The 20951-nt window shown below is 37.3% G+C and overlaps 4 protein-coding genes across 4 annotated transcripts in view; 2 read left to right on the plus strand and 2 right to left on the minus strand.

Moving 5' to 3' along the window:
- Positions 1 to 2564: 2564 nt before the first annotated feature.
- Positions 2565 to 20951, plus strand: part of LOC148544724 (uncharacterized) — a 199100-nt gene continuing 180713 nt past the window's right edge. The window contains exon 1 of the mRNA XM_088498199.1: positions 2565 to 2681. The gene's annotated coding sequence lies outside the window, so the exon portion shown is untranslated. The remainder of the gene's footprint in view (positions 2682 to 20951) is intronic.
- LOC148544725 (uncharacterized) lies at positions 13903 to 14883 on the plus strand. The gene has a single exon (XM_088498484.1). It carries the CDS (start codon positions 13903 to 13905, stop codon positions 14881 to 14883), a length of 981 nt encoding a protein of 326 aa, XP_088354610.1.
- On the minus strand, positions 16053 to 17912 carry LOC148544726 (kinesin-like protein KIN-4A). The gene is made up of 5 exons (XM_088497856.1): positions 17821 to 17912; positions 17688 to 17740; positions 17522 to 17588; positions 16474 to 16561; positions 16053 to 16187 (listed from the first exon to the last, which is right to left on the minus strand). Exons 1-5 carry the CDS (start codon positions 17910 to 17912, stop codon positions 16053 to 16055), a joined length of 435 nt encoding a protein of 144 aa, XP_088353982.1.
- Positions 18761 to 19213, minus strand: LOC148544727 (uncharacterized). Its single transcript, XM_088498517.1, has one exon. The coding sequence runs from the start codon at positions 19211 to 19213 to the stop codon at positions 18761 to 18763; it is 453 nt and encodes a 150-aa protein (XP_088354643.1).

Below are 20951 nucleotides of genomic sequence, written 5' to 3' on the forward strand. Positions count from 1 at the left end.
AACTACCATGGACAACGACCATTCAACAATGCATGTCGAGACAATAGTTATGGTAGACCCTTTCGTGATAACCATCACCCACCAAATTACTATAGTCAGAAACCATTCCGAGGTACATACCAAGATGATAGATATGGTGGAACTACTTGTAATTACCGACATGCCCCGCCATATGCCTATGAACCACCTCATCAACGCAGCTTTGAACTGCCACACTCACAAGCCAACTACCACCATTCACCTCCATATGACCCTAATCCATATCCACACCAATTCCAACCCAATTACTCCCAAGAACCACCACTTCCCTATGCACCATGTCCATATCCATCACTCCAAGAATCAAAGGAGCAACTCAAGGAAACATTTGAAAAGTTTCATGCCACACTTCACCAATTGAATCAAACGATAAATAGACTACCTTCCCGACGTTCGGACACTCAAGGAACCCCCATGGCTTCATATGGGCAATCTAATGAAGAACGCAGCATGAAGAAGATACTAGAAACTCCATTGGATAGTAAAGAGCATGATTTTGTACTGGAACAAGTGGAGGAAGCTGAAATTATAGAAGAAGAAGAATTGGTTGAAGACTTAGGAGACGCTGAACCTCCATGGGAATCCAGAATTATGGAGAATTCCGTCAAGAAATTTACAATTGATGCTAAGGAGGATAGTGCACAACCTCCAAAGCAGGAATCTTATGAAGAACTGGACGGAATAACTCAACAAGCAAGTTTCCTTGATAATGATAATCCCGAACCAAGTTCTCCTACTAATGAACTTGCATACGCAAGTGAACTCTTTGAGATGGGAGAATCTTCCCCAAGTGAATACGAAGATGATGCGGAGATAGATTTTTCGCAACCTCCAACTTGTGACTTGAGTGATGAGGAAGATATCGAAGACTTGGATCAAGATGTGATTGAAAGAAGCCTGCAAGGAAGTGAAAGAATTCACAGAAGAATACAAGGGAGTAGAGCTTGAAAAACCACTGGAAACACCTATCCCAAGGCCATTACCGCCCAATACTAAATTTAAGTGGGTAAAATTCTTAGCTTTTATCTTTACTTTTCCACTTGAATATGGTTTGCTTGAAACAGATGGCCAGCTTAGAGCTCTTTGCGGCTTTAAGAGTAAAAGGGAAATAGTTCGTGCTCAAGGCTGGTATGCAAGATTCAATAAGGTTCCACGCTTCAATCTGAAGTGCGAGAATTGGTTTCGACTTCAATTGAATGGGTCTCGGAAAATGTTTGGTCATCTTGGTGAGAATGCAACTTCCAAACCGCCCGGCTGGAAAAGTAAAAATCGAGACAAAGGCGGATGTAAAAGCAAGGTTTGGGATCCTGGAATCTATTTTGACATTCAACATCTCGTGAACCTGAGAACCTGTTTGAATTTACTCAAGGGCTTTACATGCCTAGTTTGGGACCGAGGAGGCTGTTGGCATTCTAAACAGTGGTGGAGATTTTTGGATGATTTCAAGCACAAGCCACCATAACAAAGGACTCCCCAAATGTCCAACTTAAGGACTTTAACTAAAAGTGCTAGGTGAGAGACAACCCACCATGGTATGATCGTTCCTTTTTCAATTTTATTTCATTTTGTTTGCTTTTATTTTATTTTATTTTTATTGAACCTGGAATTATTCATAGCATCTACATTAGCATTGCATATTGCATACTGCATAATTGCATAAAAAAATCACCCCACGAGAGTGCGCAGGCCACGCGTAGGCGTCGAATGGAAATCGGCGTAAAGATCCAACGCCCAGAAAGTTGGGCTAGAATCGTGCGGCTGGTGTGCGTTTAGCACAAATCAGCCCACGCGTTCGCGTCCCTGACGCGAACGCGTCACGTGGATTTTATGGACCCTTTTGGAAACAGAGAGTTGCGCCAAAACGACGCTGGAACTGTGCGTTTAGCACAATTTTCAGCGACGCGTTCGCGTGCTTCACACGTACGCGTCCCTTACCTTTTACCTAATTCACGCGATCGCGTCAACGACGCGGCCGCGTCAATCCCCTTTTTGCCCAATTCACGCGATCGCGTGCCCCACGCGTTCGCGTGGATTCAAAAATACTAACCCCCCATTCACGCGAAACCCTACCCCTCGCGTCACCCAAAACCCCCCCACCCCCCCCCCCCCCCCCCCTCTGCAACCTCTCTTCTCCTATTCCCTAACCACCACCACTCCTGGCCACCCAACCTCGACCACCGCGCCGCACCACACCGCCGACGCCCCTCCCTTCTTCCTCTTTCCCCTCTTCTCCTCCCTCCCCTTCCCCTCTTCCCCTTTCCTCCTCCCTCCACAACCCCACTGCCGCCGCCCCGTTCTGAGCCGCCACCACCACCCCCCCAAACCTCCAGCCAACCACCCACCAGCCACCACAACACAATACTCACCCCCTCACCTTTTCTCCTCAACCTTAACCACCCACAACCACCAAACCACCTTAGACCGCTGTCGTTCTGCCACCCACCGCCACTGCGTCACCACCATACCGTCACCATCTTTCTGAGCCTAATTTCTGTTTCTACACACCAGGTTCTGCCGAACACCGATTTTATTTTCCAATTAGTCAGTTAGTTGCATATTTAACAGTTTTTGTTTGAAATAGGATAGTTAGAGATGCATGATTGTAGTGGATTTTAGGTGGTTAGGTAGCTAGGATGTGGTTAGTGGATTTAGGCCTGATAATTACACCGTTCCTGCTACCTTTTTTATCTAATTTGCAATTCTGAATTTGCTGTGATGATTCTATTCATATGTTGTTCTTCATATTTGATGTTCCTTTTGAACTGTTCTTTAATGTTCTTGCTATTTGTTAATCTTTCCAGCACTATTTAATTTCATATGAACTGATTTCTCCTGCTGTTTACTATCCAGGAACATCCAATTTTAGCCTGAATGCTGCCCAATTTTCTACAAATTTATGGTTTAATCTACCCCCATTCATGTATTGGTTTTAAAATTTAATATTTTGCATTACTTGGCTACAACCAAACCAATTCATGAATGCACGGGCTAGCATTCTTATTCCTTTTTGTTCCATGAGTACTAAATTGCTTATTGATGATTTCATTCTCATTTTAAACTTACTTTATTTATCGGAATTATCATCAATAAACTGCACTCCTTGCTTGAATATATGTTGTTTGTTCCTCAAGTTTGTGAATTTCTTGGTAACTAGGAAAACCATTCTCATGCCACTCACTTTAACTTCCTTTTTAACTCCTAACTAGTTTAACTTTCTAACTTCTCTTTTTGGTTCTAACTACTTTAACTTTCTAACTCAAGGCATGATTACTTTTTTCCAAATTAACTTGAATTCCACTTTTATTATATTTTGGATTGTGATTTTTACTCTCAGACTTTTAACTCGAATTCAATCTAAAATGTACATATACTTACCTCATTTCATACTTCAATTGCTCTTTTACCTTTATGCTTACATTGACAAAATCTTACTTGCCTACTTGTTTTCCTGCTTTAGTTCTTCAATTATATCCTACTACTTCTGCTTTTCAGGATGTCTGATCCCAAAAGTAAGGGAAAAGGCAAGGCAACTACAGGTAAATGGAAAAGAGGAGAATCTTCTACCTCTATCCTGGATATCCTTCACGACGATTCTTGGCAAGAAAAGAACTTTACCCGCAGGAAAAGGCCGACCAGCTCCTCACTGCCACAGATCAAGTAAAATTTGCAAACAGATACAGTGAGCTAAAGTATCCAGTGTTTGCCACTGCCAGGAACCTCTACCTAGAGAGAACTCTTAAAATTTCAGAAGAACTCACCCAGTACACTTCCAAACAGATAAAACAATGAGGCAGAGAATTCTACTGTAACTATTTCAAGACTTCCCTGGATGCAGTGCACCTCAGAGGGAAATAGATTTTAGTCACTGAGGAAGCTATTGAGGATATCCTCCGGCTTCAGCCTAAGTCAAATCAGCCTGACGGTTACCAAAAGGCTGAAGAGGATATGTGATACATGAGATTTGACTGGGATGCAGTCAAGCAGAGAATAGCCCTTGATCCTACTGCCCCATAGGTCATGGGAAAGAATACAGTTATGCCTAAGGAAATCAAGCTGATATATTTGAATGATGAGGCTCGACTTTGGCAGCAGATCCTGAGTAATTACGTGATACCAAGCACTCATGAGACAGAGGTACCCGCTGCTATGATCACCCTCATCTGGTGTGTGATGGAGGGTAAGGACCTGTATCTTCCACGTTTCATCAGGTATTATATGGCCAGGGTCCATGTCAGAGGCACTCTCCCTTTCCCTTATCTGATCACCCAGCTAGGCCGCCGAGCTGACGTGCCTTGGGAGCTTGCTGATGAGAAGCCAATTGCTGCAGACTGCAAGAGATCATTCCTCACAGTAGGAAGTTTCTGGCTTTAGGATACAGACCTCCTTTTCTCACTGCCTCGGGTGAGGCAGCCACATCTTCAGATGCCCCTTCTGCATCCACTGCTGCACCAACCCCATCCACTGCACCTTCACCTGCTCCTGAGCTCATTTATCATCTGGTGCACCGCCTCTTCGCACGTTGGGATCGCATGGAGCGTCGCAACAAGCGACGCTATGAGCACCTAAATTTGATGATCCGATCCGGCAGCGACATCCCCTCCGAGCCTGACACCGCTTCTGAGCCATTTGATGTGGAAGCGGATGATCATGAGGAAGAGGCACATGCCCAGGCTGAGCAGGGAGGACCTGAGCAGGCTGCACCACACCATGAGGAGCCCCACCAGATCCAAGCTGCAGATCCGGAGATTCCTCTACAGACAGACCCTCCGCTTCAGCAAGCAGCTCCTCTGACACTTATCCAGACTGCAGACCCTCAGCCTACCGCAGAGACACCAGCAGCCCATCCTTCTGGAAATGACACTTCTCACACTCAGCTTGAGTGAGCATCGAGGACGATGCTATTATTTAAGTGTGGGGAGGTCGCCATCTTTGGCGTACTTTATTTTGGTGAACCACTTTTTAGACTCTTTTTATCCTATTTTGTTTATTTTTTGTATTTTTTTTATTTTTATTTTATCCTATCTTATTTATCTTTCAGTACTTGCACATTTTGTTGTATTTTCACTTTATTTCTGCATTTTGCACTTTAGTTTATATATTTATCTTAGATATTTAGTTTACTCTAGTTGCAATTTTAGTTATTAAGTTGTGATATAGAATATATAGATTAATTAGTTTAGTTTACCCTTTTTAGCACATGATAATTTGGATTAATTAAAAATAAAAAGCGTAAACTAGAAACTTTAGTATAACAGAATCACAACAATCCACACACTGTATATATATGGCAATAAATGATTGGTTAATTTACACAGTAATTTTCAAAGAAAAACACTAAGATTTTAAAAGCCACCCTAAGATTCACATTGAAAATAATGGGAACCTTTAATTTTTACTTGCATGACATACATAACTGATATATGATTTTTGAGCCAAAGAACACACAGCCTGTGAGTTTTTGAGCTTATTTGTATGGTTACATTATTTAACCATAATTATTTCATTCTTGTGTGTTCGCCCTTCTTTTTTATTCTGGTGATCTTTACTTTGTTTCAATCTATATGTCCAATATAGAATATAGATACATACCAAGAGATGATTGAGGCCACCATTTAAATTTTTCCTCACTTATCCCAAATAAGCTTACCTTTTACATCACCCTTGTTAGTCCCCTTGAGCTTTTAATCCCCTCTTGTTCTATAACCACATTACTAGCCTTAAGCAGAAAAATAAATTAAAAATTCCAAGTTGAATCCTTAGTTAGTTTAAGATAGAGATTGTGTACACACTAAGTGTGGGGAAACATGGGAACATGGGTTGATAGGAAAGGATTAATTCAATAAAATAATAAGGAATTTGGGAGCATGCTCATGTGAAACCAATTTGAATAAAAAAATACCATGTGCATTGAAAATGTTATGTTTATATTTCATAAATAAAAAAAATCTTTTTAGTTAAATAAGTAAATAAGGGGACAAAATTACCCCAATAATAAGTTTAGTGAAGAAATCAATGCACATGAGGTAAGAATCAAAATGAAATTGGTACAAGAGTATGTATTAAGAAAGAGAAAAAAATTGGGAACCCCAAGAAAGTTATAAATTATATAGAATATGTATATGTTAGGTGAGATCTTAGACTAATTAAGGATTCAACTTATAGCTCACTTAGCCTTATATATATACCCCTACCTTTACCTTGGCCCCATTACAACCTTTAAAAGACCTCATGATTTTTGTATGTCTGTATTCAATATTTGTTGATTGGTTAGATGAAGAACAAATTTTTAGAAAGCAGGAATAGAAAAGAATAGAGTGATTAACCCCAAACACTGAGTGATTAGAGAGTAAACACAAATCCAGTGAGTGTTCAATAGCTCATCACCATATATCTCTACTTAATTGATAATTGTCTTGCAAGTTTGTGAAATATCTTTGCCCAACTCAATTGTGAAAGTGCTTTAACATGATCTAGGTTTGGCTATGCATATATGATTCTTTGAGAATATGAAACAAATTAACCACATGTAAGCTCTATATATATAGGTGGATGACAATTAAAAATTGCATGATTCATGTAGGTAGTTTGCATTTAGAATAGATTGCATTGTATGAGATTCCACCATTCTAACTTTATCCTTTCTCTTGGATTTAGCATGAGGACATGCTATTGTTTAAGTGTGGGGAGGTTGATAAACCCATATTTTATGATGTATTTTGTGCTCAATTTAAGTGATTTATTCAATCCTTCACCCACTTATTCATGTAAATTGCATGGTTTTACTTTTCCTTCCTTATTTTATGATATGTGTGAAAAACATGTTTCCTATACTTTAAAAATATTAATTTTAATTATCCTTTATTACCATTCGATGCCCTGATTTGTGTGTTAAGTATTTTTAGGTTTCATCGGGCAGGAATGGCTTAAAGGACAGAAAGGAAACATACAAAAATAGAAGGAAAGCACAAAAATAGAGTTTTGAAGAAAAGGCAGCGACGCAAAAGCATGGACGACGCGAACGCGTGCCTAGCGCGAAAATGCAGCGACGCAAACTCGTAGATGACGCAGACGCGCGCCTTGAGCAGAACGCAATTGACACGTACGCGTGACCGACGCGTACGCGTGACAAGGAAAACTCTCAAATGACGCGAACGCGTGACCCACGCGAACGCGTGATAGACGCCACGTACAGGAATCTGGAGAAAACTCCCCCAGCGATTTCTGGACCCTTTTTCGGCCCAAATCCAAACCAGAAACACAGAATATAAGCCAGAGAATGGAGGAATCAAAGCATAGACGGAGAACAACATTCATAATTCATAATTTTAGGATTAAATGTAGCTTTTAGAGAGAAAGGTTCTCTCCTCCCTCTTAGGATTAGGATTAGAAATTCTCTCAAGTTTAAGATTATTTCTCTTCAATCACAGGTTCAATATTTTTTTAATTTATTTTCTACTTTTATTTATTCCACTACTTTAATTGTCATTTATCTTTTCAATTTGGCTTATGAACCACTCATATTATGATTTTCTTAATTAATATATTTTGAGGTATTTCAGATTTTATTTTGCTTTAATTTATTTATGAATGATTTTAATTCAAATTAGATTTATTTTTTCCTTTTGGTCTTAGTTAAGTAATTTATAACACTTGAGTTATCAACTCAGCTGTTGATTGAAATTGAAATTCTTTGCTGGTTAATTTGCACTCCAATAACTCTAGTCTCTCTATAGGAGTTGACTAGGACCTGAGGATCAAATTAATTTGTCTACTTGACTTTTCTTTATTTAGTATGGGTTAATTAAAAGTGGGAGCAGAATCCAATTCTCTTCACACCTGATAAGGATAACTAGGATAGGACTTAAATTTCTTATACCTTGCCAAGAGATTTTATTAATTATTAATTTATTTTTCTTGTTATCTAAATTACTTGTTCCCTATTTCAAAAACCTAAAAATATATTGTTTTACATAACCAATAATAAATCATACCTCCCTGCAATTTCTTGAGAAGACGACCCGAGGTTTAAATACTTCGGTTGTAAATTTTATTGGGTTTTGTTACTTGTGACAACCAAAGTTTTTGTATGAAAAGATTATTGCTTGGTTTAGAAACTATACTAGCAACGAGAATTTATTGTGAATTCTAAACCATCAATATTTAGTTCATCAGTAATCAAATTAATTTTTCTTTATTCATAAGATAAAATCCAAAATCTCAATATTCACATTAAGCAATATAAAATTCTCATTATTTTTCAATCACTAAAGTTTTAAATTCTGAATAAGAAAATATCCAATTATTACAAAAATCTCTAATAACTAATTAATTTAAACTCAAATTACTAAAAAAATTAGGATCTAAGTATCCTCGATAAAAGAATTTCTAAAAATAAAATTTTAAACAAATATAATAAATTATAAATAATTTATTATTTGAATGCCAAAAATATAGGGTTTTACACTATATGGACAAGTCAATTTGTGAACTAAATCCAATTAAGTTAGTTTGACATCAACAAAAATTATTCTCACTACTTTCACTCACCTACACACCCAAACTTTACTATTTAACTTAATTAGACTTAATTCACAAAAAAACTTCTACGTGCACAATTTTTTTATTGCAATGCTACATCGCCAGCAAATATTATCATTTTTTGCTAACACTTGGTTAGTAATAATTTGTACCTATATTTATAAACATTTTGCACAAAAGAAATATATACTTTACACCTATATTCATAGTTATCAGAACCGAACCAATGGTCTGACCGGTTCAAGTAGTAAACAGACCGAACGTGTAATCGAACCAGTCAACGGTGGTCAAATCCGTTGAAAACCGGCCGGTTCGCGCTTCAGACCGCATTGGACTCGTGCAGACCCACGATATACCCGCACACCGCCAAACCACCGTAGGAGAACCCGTACAATACAACTCCAAAAACGGTTACTGAGGGGAGGTTCGAACACGGATCATACTGCATGTTGTACCTCCTCCTTTGCCACTGCGCTATTTTAATTGTCAATATTATATGTTATATATATATATAAATAAATTTTTATTTTTTTATCTTTTTAAGTATGGATTGACATGGATACCAAGCAAGTAAGTAAGTAAGAAATGCATGATATACAAACATATTGATATATTGATTGATTGTGTTATCTTTTGTTTTTTCTCGTTCATTTATATTGAGAAAATATTTTATATTAGTGATTAATTTATTATCTCTTTTTGCACCATAAATTATATCTAAGAATTAATATTTGATTGTTATTAATATATTTTTGAAAACATACATTTAACTTTTAATTTTATATTTTTATTTAATTATGATCGGGTCAACTGGATAAATCAATGACTCACCGGTTGAACCAGTGACCCAATCGTATGACCGAATCAATTACCGGTTCGATTCTGATAACTATACCTATATTTACCAGAATTTTACACATATAAATCAATACAATTTACATTCATATTTTTTTAGAATTTAATGTTTGTATGGAGGCTAAAATTATTAAAAATTATTGGTCCCAAGATTTTTTTTTATAATGTGGACCTAAACCTAGATTTCGGCTAAAAAACAAGCCAACTTTTGACCACAGAAATAACATCCAAATCGTATTAGTAATAGTCCTCTCCGTACCCTTTTTTTTTTTTTTAAATTCCTTCTTTTTAGGTGGGCAATTAGAAGCGAAGATTGTTTGGACTGACCGTACGTACATGATATGTGTTAAGCAACGTGTTGCTCTTATGCTTTCTTTTTATCTCTTCAAATATCTCAAAGTGATTGTCCTACGCTTGTACCTTGCACTGTCCGGCAACAACTATATTTTTTCTCTCTTTCTATAAAGGAGAAAATAATTCTTAATCTTTTTCCTAAGGTACTCTTTTCTTAATGGCCACATATCCGGAAAAAGTTAATGGTCCATATCTATATCAAGATTTTATTTATTTAGGTTTTGGACCCCCCAAATAACTTTAGCAAAGTTTAGCTTAGCAAAAAATAAAAATGGACAGCACAATAACTTATGAGAAAGACAAAAACAAAGCAATCGAACACTTAGATTCGAGAACAAACTTTCAGTGGTGGGGAGGACGGTGCCAATCATCAATTTGTTAGTTTGAAAGGAAAATATCAAAGCATATAAAATTTTTTTCATTATTTTTAATCTTTTTATTGACGTAAATCAATCATTTATGTTCACATCTCCTTGAGTAAAATTATTATGTGACTAAGAATTATTGAAATTTTCATTTCTATTTCGCATAGCGTAATTGTGATAATCGTGATACCATGGACGAATATGGTAGAACCTTAGAAAGTAGGTTGTCATTTTGTAATTTGAAAGGCTATGAATAGGTAGGTTGGCCATAACCCACAAAGTAGAATCCAGAGATGCTTTAGGGTGATTAGATTAGCACTTGTAAATCGACTATATTATGCGTATATTAGAAATTGTTATCAAATTAATTATTTATATAAAATATATATTAAAAATAAATTAAATAATATATTTATTTATATACAAATATATGATGATTAATTTAATAATTAATTTTTTGTATTTATATATATAAGCTAAGCTTTTTTTGTTTATAAATAGATATTTGTGTTAATCCGTTTTTTGAAAATTAATTTTTATCTAAATTGGATTGGTTTATGTGAGTTGAATTTGGATTTTTTTTTTTGACAAAAAAAATAAATATTGTTTAAATAATATTAGTCAAAATTATATTAAGGTGCATAATTAATTAATTACTAAAGAGCGCACGCATATTATGTTTCTTTGATATTACTTTTAATTCATATATTTTTAAATTTAAATAAAATACATCAACATTAAAAGAATTATATAACGATTATTTATAATTGAATAAATCATGTAAATATTTTTCACAGTAATTCGTATTTTCAAATTAATATTTTGAATTCAATGTGTTTAAGAACAACAACAAATATGAGAATAATTAAGTCGATGAATATTTAAATATTTAAACTAATGATAGATTTAACTCTTAATCTGTTAGAAATAGAAAAAATATTTTATTTTGTTATTCTAAATATTTATTATTTTTAAGTTGTGCTAAACAATTATTTTTTAGGGATAAATAAATAATTAAAATTCAACGGGTATATGTCAAAAACATAACAAAAGAAGTTATGCTTTAGCTTAGTAACCATTTGATAACAAAAAAATTGTTAGAAAAGTTATTAGAATTCATTACTTTTTATCATCAGTAATTATTAATGCTTAAAAATATATTATTGAATTATTAAATTTAAAAAATTAAATTAATGATGACAAAAATAATAACAAAAAATAATAAATTTTGATGGTTATTGAATATTTCTCAAAAAAAAAAAAAAAATCCATGTTTAGGAGCACATATTACTCAAATATGAATATATGATAGCTTAACTTTCTAGAAGACCAAACAACAAGAAGTTTAGATGATCCCAACGGCATCCAAATAGCCGGTTACCCTAGTTAAGAATATTATGATCATGATGAACAGTGTACATCATATGCCTAAAAATGTTGCTTGGAAATAATCTTGTGCTATAATATGTGGCTACATTTGAATGATATGATGTACCAACATGTGTCATGTGATTCTTGTGGCATCAAAAAATACAAGCTTTTCAAAGAAATGCATTATTAATTGAATATTGTAAAATACGTGTTGATATTATTTAATGTTAACAAAATGCAAGAATGAATAAGAAGAATTTTGTGCATTAGTAAAAACAGGTTGCATCATAATAGTAAAATGAGTTAGGTGCAAAATATAGTGAATTAGATTATGTGTTTAGAAAATTAAATAGTTTTCTTTTCCAAATTCCAAGTGTATTGGGGTTTCTAATTGATGAGATTTCTTCCTTTAGTTTACTTGGTGTTACGGTGGGTAACCAGAGATTAATGGGCCGGATAGCGTTGGTTGGCCCAAACGTGTAAAGGAGGTGGCTGTCAAGTGGACCTGGTACTCGGTGTTCCTCCGTCCGACTTGTACGTGAGAAAGAATGGGGGGTGGTACCTGCAAAGACACTCCAATGCCTAAGTTAGCAAGAGTGTGAGCAGGTTAGAGAGTATATTGGAACTTAGAGATACCTGAATGGTGTCAGTGTATTTATAGTGGTGAACCAATAACCACCGCTGAAGTAGTGCCACCTTTTTAGGTGGATAACCGTTCCCATATCTTAGGGAGGTTAAGATATGGCTCTATGAAGTGGTTAGAGAGTTTCTAGGGGCAGTTACTCATTCGAATGAGTGTTATCCGCCAGATAACCCTCGTATCCGACTTCTTTGGAGCAGGTCGTGTTTAGTACCGACTTCTTGGGATGAAGGCTGGTACTGGGTGAGGGCCAACCCTTTGGGTGAGGGCCAACCCTTTGGGTTGGGCCTATTTGCTTGGGCCCTGGACCTTTATTATTGGGCCAGGGTATGAACAGTGCCCCTACTCGAGCCCAATTTCCTTTTAGGATTTGGGTTCGAGTATTCAACTCGGGGTCGTAGCCGATTTGCAAGAGGACCGATGTGATGGTTTAAGAACCGACGTGATTTTCCTTGACCTTTCGGTTCTGTCAGTTACGTCTAATCAAGCGTCGTGTCCGTTAGGGATGTGCGTGGGAATTTTAATGGCCTTGGTAACGGTGCATCTTCATTAATGATAGCGCCAGTTTTACCATCATGCCCCTAACGTCTTTATAAATACTTTCCCTCTCTTTCGTTGTTTCGTTTCTGCAATCTTTCAAATTTCCCTTGCATTTGTTCGTGCTGCATTCTTGCGTTTCGAGGGCTTTTACTTCTTCCAGTCTTGATTTCAGACTTAAAGGTTAGCTTTTTTCCCTTTCTGTAACATGCTTTCTATTTTCGTGCCTTTATTTTGTAGGTAGGCTGGTTTGTAGGCTTTAGTTCCGTACTTCCTCCCTTTAGAGACCGTGTGTTGATTTTCCTTTTCTTTTTGTAGGTTTCTTGTCACCCTTTTTTAAGAAAAGAAAATGGCTTCCGTAGATGTTCTTTCTCAGTGGGTCGATGTCACGGTTCTAGGGGAGGAGCCTTCGGTCGATACCGAGTTTATCACCCACCTTCGTACTCATCATAGAATTTGTACTTCTGAAGAGGATGAGCCGAAGTACGAGTTGGTAGTCCCGAGTCCAGAAGACCGGGTTTGCTTCGGGAGGGCCGACGAGGCGGCCCCTCATTTCTTTTTTATGTATGAGAGTATGGTCACCCGTTTGGGCGTTTTTCTTCCATTTTCAGAGTTTGAAATGTCTGTGTTACGTCATTGCCGGGTTGCTCCCACCCAGCTTCACCCCAACTCTTGGGGTTTTTTGAAAATTTACCAATTTATCAGCCAGGCTTTAGAGTTTCCGACTTCTCTGAGGATTTTCTTCTATCTCTTCCACATGACCAAGCCCTTCAGTGGGTTAAATAATAAGCAACAGTGGGTGTCCTTCCGGGCCATACAAGGTCGGAGGCTTTTTACCCTTTTTGACGAATCCTTTCACGATTTCAAAAACTATTTTTTCAAAGTTCAAGCAGTAGAGGGTCACCACCCCTTTTTCCTGGATGACAATTCTTCCCCCCGATTTCCTTTATACTGGGTGGAGGCCTCCCCTTGTGAAAAATATGGTCTTGATGACTTGGATGAGGTGGAGGCGGCCATTGTGGGGTTCCTCCGAGAAGTGTGGGGGAGGGCCCCATACTTGGATACTAAAAAATTTCTCTAGGGGTCGCCGGCCTTTGTCCAGTCGCAACTAGGTAGCCTTTTTTGCGTTTCTCACTTATTTCCGACTTGCAATTTCTTTTACCGACTTGTCTGACTTTTAGCGACCAATTTGTTTTTGCAGAGATGGCAAAGAAAAACGCTCAAGAGTCTTTTCAGAGGGTTCAGGAAGCCAAGGCAAAGTCTCGTGCCAGATCTGGTGGTGCTAGGGCAATTGTCTCTCCTTCTCCTCCTCCTCGGAACGTTGGGACTCCTTCCCAACCTATTGTAATTTCTTCCTCTGCTTCCTCTCTGCGACCCCCTTCTGTCCGACCTACTCCTGAACCAGAGCCGAAGAAGCGCAAGACCATAGAGTCTGGCGCTTCTGGTGAGGCAGACGCCCTTGCGTTCGTCCGAAAGAACATCTATCCTCATGCTCGTATGAGTATGGATGATGTTTCTGTTCGGCACTACCTCACCACTGTGGTTGAGGAGAGTCTCAAGACAACGGGGGTTTGTGGCAAACTCTTGGATATATTTGAGAAGACTCCTATCAGCTCTTTAGGGACGACCTCGAGGGTCGAGGAGCTGGAGGGAAGGCTTCACATATATCAGGAGCATGAGAGGGAGTTGGAGGGGAAAGTCGCCAAGCTGAAGGAGGAGAGGGATAGCCTCCGGGAGAAGGAGCAGAAGTTGCAAGCCCAATGCAACATGGAGGTGGATTTGAGGAATGCAGCGCAAGCCAGCTATAATAGTTTGTTTGCTGATCTTGTGTCTGTAAAGAATGACTTGCTGAATTCTCGGAAGGCCTATACCGAGTTCGAGGACTCTATTGCGGATGGTGCTGATGAGGCTTGGAGGGTTTTCAAGGAGCAGGTCGGAGTCATTGCTCCTGACTTGGACCTTTCTCCTTTGGACCCTGATAAGGTTGTTATTGATGGTGCCATCGTGGATCCTCCTGTCCCCGTGGTGAAGTCCGAGTCTGATTTGAAGACTTGGGGGCAGAGGATCATAGAGTCCCCTCCTCGCTCTAAGGACGCTCCGAGTTCTTCTGCTGCTCCTCCGACTTTCTCTCCAACTCCTGGTCCTGGTGGTGGTGATCCTTCTACTCCTCTTGCAAAGAAGTGATTTGGCTATTGGGGGTCCGGCCTGTGGACCCCCCTTTTTAAACTCCTTATATTTATTTGTTGATGTTTGAACAATTTTTGGCCTTTTAAGGCCGTAAACAAAACAATTTATGATGCCCTTTTTAATAAGGGTTTGATTTAGCGTTTTAAATAAATGCCCTTTTTGGATAAGGGTTTTGGGTTACCTTATGCGCGCATGCTTTTCTGTTCGTGGTTCTTTTGACTCTTTGATCTTTTCTGGAAAAAACCTTTTCTTTGGGGCTTGCCTGCTTTTCTGAATCTCTTTGATCCTTAAGGCAGCCTTACCACTTTTTCTTAGTTTTTTCCTATCTCTTTTTGTTATTCCACTACAAGAAAAACACCCATTCAGGTACACTTGAAAAGTGTAGCCAAAAGTGAAAAAAATGATGCCTTAGGCTACGGCTACGCTTTTTGGGCTACGGCTACGCTTTTTGGGGTCATTCCTATTCGGCCGTTGCCTATTCTCAAAGGCTACGCTTTTCTGCACCAAAGGCTACACTTTTGGCGTTTGAAAATAGGCTATGCTTTTCAAGTGATGCTGTCCAGGACCAAAGGCTACGCTTTTCAGCTTTCATTTTTTCAGAATAGGCTACGCTTTTCAACGCTACTGCATCACTTGTAAAGCGTAGCCACATTGTATACCATAGCTACTTTATATAAGTGTAGCTTTAGGTCCCTCTTTTTTTTTTGTATACTATAACTATTGTATATAAGTGTAGCCTTAGGTCCCTCATTGTTTTTTTTTATTTTCTATATATATATATATATATATATATATTCTAATAATTTTTTTTTAAAACCTAATATTTAGTAATATGATTATATATATAATCCTATTTTTTTTAATTAAATTAGTCAAAAATTATAAAATAAAAATAAATACATAATAATACCATACAATATTCTTTAAATAATAAAAAATATCCTTTAACAAAATATATTTATAATGAACTAAAAATATTGGGATGATCATAAATGAGTATTCATACATCTCACACTAAATTAAATATACCCATATCAAAATATACATTAGACCACTTAGAATTTACTACTAATAAACTATAAAAAACCAAAATATTGTATTCTACATAAGTATCTTCTAATAAAAGTTATTAATCTTCTGATAGAAGAGAAAAAAACAAATTGATGTCAAATAAAGCACCTAACATCTGCGACTGAATTGAACATATATTGAAGCAAATTCTTGGCTTCTCCCATTGAGCGCAACTGATTCCGGCGTCCTCTATTCGTAAAGGCCCGCTCTCGTTTTTTTGCCTCGGAAAGCTGAGAAGTCATTGCCACAAGTTAATTAGATGATATGCTTAACATGCCTTCAAAGAAAAGAGTGTAGGTGTCTCCATATGTCAGCGATCATTAGTGACATAGTAGTAAAGTTAACTTACCAACTTGACACATAGTGATATCTTTCAAGAACTAAATTGAAAGTATTGAATCTTTAGTCAGTTTAATGAACCATATCGACTTATGTGTGATTTTTGATAATCCAATTTTAATATTATCTCGTGAATCAAGTCACGTGAGACCAAATAGGTTAATTGACACTACTTACCAATACCTTCAATGATAGTTTTTCATCACTTAGAATAGGCAATTTGCTTCTGAAAACTAGCTTTGATACATCAGGTGCCTTTGATGACCTGCATTATTATCCAACAACTCATATATTTTGTCACTTTCTCCTAATAAAGGAAGAAACAAATATGAATGATGATGATTCATTAGTTAATAGTACCTAGTTTCATCAACACAGAAGGAAGTAGAAGTAGAAGTAGTAATAGTTGTAGTAGTTGAGGTTCCATTTCCATAATTTGAAAGACAGAAATAAATTGGTGTTAGTTCAGAAAGTTGGTCATTTGCAATAGCCAAAATGCCAAATGGTCCAAAAAATATGTCCAACTGAACAACAAAAAATAAATAAATAAATAAAAATCAGGAAAATGTAAAGTAAAACTATGATTACTGTGAGATACAAGTTGTATCAATGCAACCAATAACTATGAAAAAATCCTGTGTTGCAGGGCCAATGTGTAATGGCACTACTGTGCCAGGTTTAACCAATAATTCCTTAAATTCATCACTGCTAAGTCTCAAGCTCTCTATTTCTTTCACTGGCCATTGAAGCAAATTAGTTCCAGTCTTCTTGTCATACAATACTGTTCACGAAATAGTCTGATTCCAGCAGCCAAAACACAAATATTTGTGGATTAGAGATTCTTACTAATTAAAGTAATTTACCCATCAATATATAAGATCAAATTACAATGTGTCAAACTTTCAAAGTTGACTCTTTGTGCTACTAAAGTACTTGTTTTCTATTTTCTTTCTTTTCCTTTTGAATTCAGGCATTATCATATTGAAATTGGTACAGTAGGTCAGTAGCACATGTTTGAAAGTGCCATTTGAAACTTGAAGTAGATTCACAAAAACCAGGACTGAGAATTATTAGATAAACATTACCAATCAAGAACACATAACACAACATAAGGAACCAAAAAAAGATAAACATTACCAGACACTTAACATCGATAACACGACATAAGATCTTCGACGGAAGATCGTATTTGAGAGAGAGAGAGAGAGAGAGAGAGAGAGACTACCTGGCACCAGGGAAAAGAGGACGAAGAGAGAACAGTTCAGCCATTATAGCACCCATTGCCCACATGTCTAAATGAGTGACAGAAAATTCAGTAAATAAAATGGTACTTATCATCACTCCAAACAGTATTAATTTGATCATTATCGCTGTTTAAAGCATATACTTACCAACTTTGGAGCTATACAGATAAGATTGAAGTAGCACTTCAGGAGCACGATACCTAACAGAAGCCAGCGTACAACTTATAAACTGCACAATACACAACTGAATAATTTACATACAAAAGTTGAAAGCACTTACCACCGTGTGGAGACATACTCAGTGTAGGGTGGTTGTGAACTGATCTCACGTGCTAGGCCAAAATCAGAATAGACCATAGTATAAATCTCCATTTGCTGCACAATAACAACTTCATTAAAATGTCAACCTAAATGATTCATAATTGATAGAAAAAGCTAGGTAATTCTTGAGAAGTTTGAAAAAAAAAAGCTAACATACTCAAAAAGCATGTTCTCTATTTTATCATATAGCACATTTAACAAAGGATTCGGATGCAATGATAAACGTACCAGGCTTCAGATAACGGTGGAAGTATCCCCACTGGTGCATATAAGCAAGACCTTAGAAAACTTGAAAACACCAATTCCTAACTTCACCCTCAGAAAACATCTTCTCCATGTCTTTCATAAGTTGGTACAGGTTGCATTCCTAAATCACCCAAACAATTGAAACATCAATTACTGGACTTTGCACAAGATGATGCAGACCACATCTAATGAAGAACTAGCCACCCACCATGTACTCAAAAACAAAGTACAGAATGTCACTTTCTCGAATAACTTCCTTTAGCTTCACAATATTTGGGTGGTTCATTTTTCTTAGTGACTGTAAACCAAGAGAAATTGAAGTAAGTTATAAACAGAAAATAAAAAGCCATATAGCGATAATGTTAGTCCTCACAGCAGTGGCCATGGTTGCAGCAAAATAGAATATTCAAATTGGATAGGAATTAAAAGCAATTACAACCCTGGGGATTCAAGATAAAGTAAGGACTAGAATTAAAATCAGAATATGGAAACCATAGCGGTGATAAAACAGAGCATACAAATTCAATCTAATCGATGGCAGCAGCGGTGGCGGAGCAGGACAGCATGAGAGCAGACCTCGTCCTTCTCCCTCTTGTCGCGTTTCTGCTCCTCTGTCTTCCGTGCATCTCTCATGCTTTCCACTCTCCTCTGCCCTAATCAGCGTTGACTGTGTCTGTGGTGACGAAGGCTTCGGCGGTTACCATGAAGTGCGGCGGCGCGTCGGTGGCCATGGAAGCACCGCGACAACAAGGCGTCACCTCCCTCCTGCGCGACGCTCCTCCTGATTCTCCCTCTCTCATGCACGACTCTTCCTCTCCAAACGACGCGATGGCAGTGACAGCACCAAGTCCCGCGGCGAGATGGCGACGCGGCGAGACACGAGCGGCGGGCTCCAGGCCGGCGGTGGCGGCTCGCGAGGACGACGACAACGAAGCAGCGATGGCCAGTGGCGCCTGCGCAACCTTCCTCTTCTCTTCTTCCCCCTCGGTTCTCTCTTTCTCTCCGCTATCCCTTTTCCCTCTTTTCCTTTTACTGCTGCTGTGTCTTAGGTTGAATTGGGAAGAAAGGAAAACTGCTGCTGTGTATTGGTCAGAGAAGGGAAACATTGGCGGTGGCTAGGTTAGAAGGGGTTAGGACTTTTTGGGGATTAATTTAGGAATTAGGGTATAATTTGGGACAAAAGTGAAATTAAAAATTTCGGGTAAATTGGGGTTTGGCCAATTTTAATAAAATTAAAGTATATTATAAAAAATTGAAATCTAATTTGCTCTTTTAAAATTATTTTAAAAATACTACTTAATTATTAATTTACTAATCAGTTTTTAATCAAATATTCTAATTTTAAAATTAGAAATATAATTTATTTTCTGTTTATAAAAATTAGAGTATTAAATTCCAAAATCTCAATTATTTAATTAAATCCTATAAAATTCTTATAAGATTAAGTAAAATTTTCAATTTAATTGTCAAAACTTGATTTAATTACTTTTAATAAAATAATTTCTAAAAATAAAATTTTTAATGAATATATAAGTTGAAATTAACTCATAGTAATATTTTTCGAAAATTTTGGATCTTACATCTTCTTTGATGGTGAGAGGGTTTCTGAAGGCTACTAAGTGTGAGTTTTGAAGGGACAAAAATTTGACTAAGTGTGTGAGTTTGCTTTTGAGAAAGTGAGGAAAAAAATTTATCAAGTGTAAGCTTTTGGCTTTAGATACATTAGGCATCACTTTTAAAGTGCACCCAAAACTTAATAAATAGGCTACCCTTTAAAAGCACTCTCTTTAATACAAAAAGTGAACTCATAGATATCAACCTACGGCTATGCTTTATAAGTGATTTCTATAATACCTAAGGCTACACTTTTTAAATGATGCCAGAATTGTGTTTCCTTTTCTCTTATAAAAAGGCAACACTGAGAAAAGCGTAGCCTATTCTATGAATAGGCTACGCTTTTCAAATGTAGCTTAAAAAAAGTGTGGCTGAATGGGTATTTTTCTTGTAGTGTTCCTAGCACTCAATTTTGTTTTATTGAGTTTTTCGTGACTTAGGCTACTTTTGCGATTCATTTTAATTTTACTCGGTTTCGCACTCCGACTTACGAGTCGGACAGCTCCCGAGTTTATCATGATCGACTTCTATAGCCTCTTTACGCCGACTTGTACCTCGTCGTTTTATCCTGACGACCATCTAGGTCGGTTCATGGGATTTTCACGTTTTGTCGAGCTTAAATCGGCGCGTTTCGTAGAAGGGGAATAAAAAGGAAATTTAAAAGAGATATTTAAAATGAAAGAGATCTTTATTAATTGAGGAGGTACCTTATTGCTACTAAGGACTTTTGATTATTTATTTTCCCTTAGCCCCTACTATGATGCCTCGTTAAAAACCCTTTTCAGAAAAAACCCTTTGATTTTGGGAAAAAATCATGAAATTGGGAAAAGAGTACATCAGGGAGTAGGGTTCGCTTTTAGCTGTAGTACCTTTTCATATTACAAGCATGCCATGATCTTGGTAACTCGTTGCCGTCGAAGTCGGTTACCTTATAATAGCCCTTTCCTAAGACCTCGTTGATCTTGTATGGTCCTTTCCAATTAGCAGCGAGCTTTCCTTCCCCCGATTTGTTGACTCCAATATCGTTTCTGATTAGGACCAAGTCATCTGGGGTGAAACTCCTTCGAATGACTTTTTTGTTGTATCTCGCGGTCATCCTTTGCTTCAACGCTGCTTCTCTTATCTGGGCTTCTTCTCGGATTTCGGGGAGCAGGTCGAGCTCCTCTTTGTGCCCCTGTATATTCCCGATCTCGTCGTGAAAAATCACTCTTGGGCTTTGCTCATTGACCT

This window comes from Arachis ipaensis, chromosome B9, assembly GCF_059453495.1.
Source record: "Arachis ipaensis isolate K30076 ecotype BB chromosome B9, ASM5945349v1, whole genome shotgun sequence".
NCBI lineage: Eukaryota > Viridiplantae > Streptophyta > Magnoliopsida > Fabales > Fabaceae > Arachis > Arachis ipaensis.

What these genes read in the sequence shown, in the direction of transcription:
- LOC148544727 (XM_088498517.1), bottom strand. Translation starts at nt 19,213, where the DNA reads ATGTTTCCCTTCTCTGACCAATACACAGCAGCAGTTTTCCTTTCTTCC.
- LOC148544725 (XM_088498484.1), top strand. Translation starts at nt 13,903, where the DNA reads ATGGCAAAGAAAAACGCTCAAGAGTCTTTTCAGAGGGTTCAGGAAGCC.
- LOC148544726 (XM_088497856.1), bottom strand. Translation starts at nt 17,912, where the DNA reads ATGGAGATTTATACTATGGTCTATTCTGATTTTGGCCTAGCACGTGAG. An exon ending in TCTGTATAGCTCCAAAGTTG is followed by an intron (nt 17,589 to 17,687) that starts GTAAGTATATGC and finishes TCACTCATTTAG; the next exon opens with ACATGTGGGCAATGGGTGCT. An exon ending in CCTCTTTTCCCTGGTGCCAG is followed by an intron (nt 16,562 to 17,521) that starts GTAGTCTCTCTC and finishes ATAATAATGCAG; the next exon opens with GTCATCAAAGGCACCTGATG.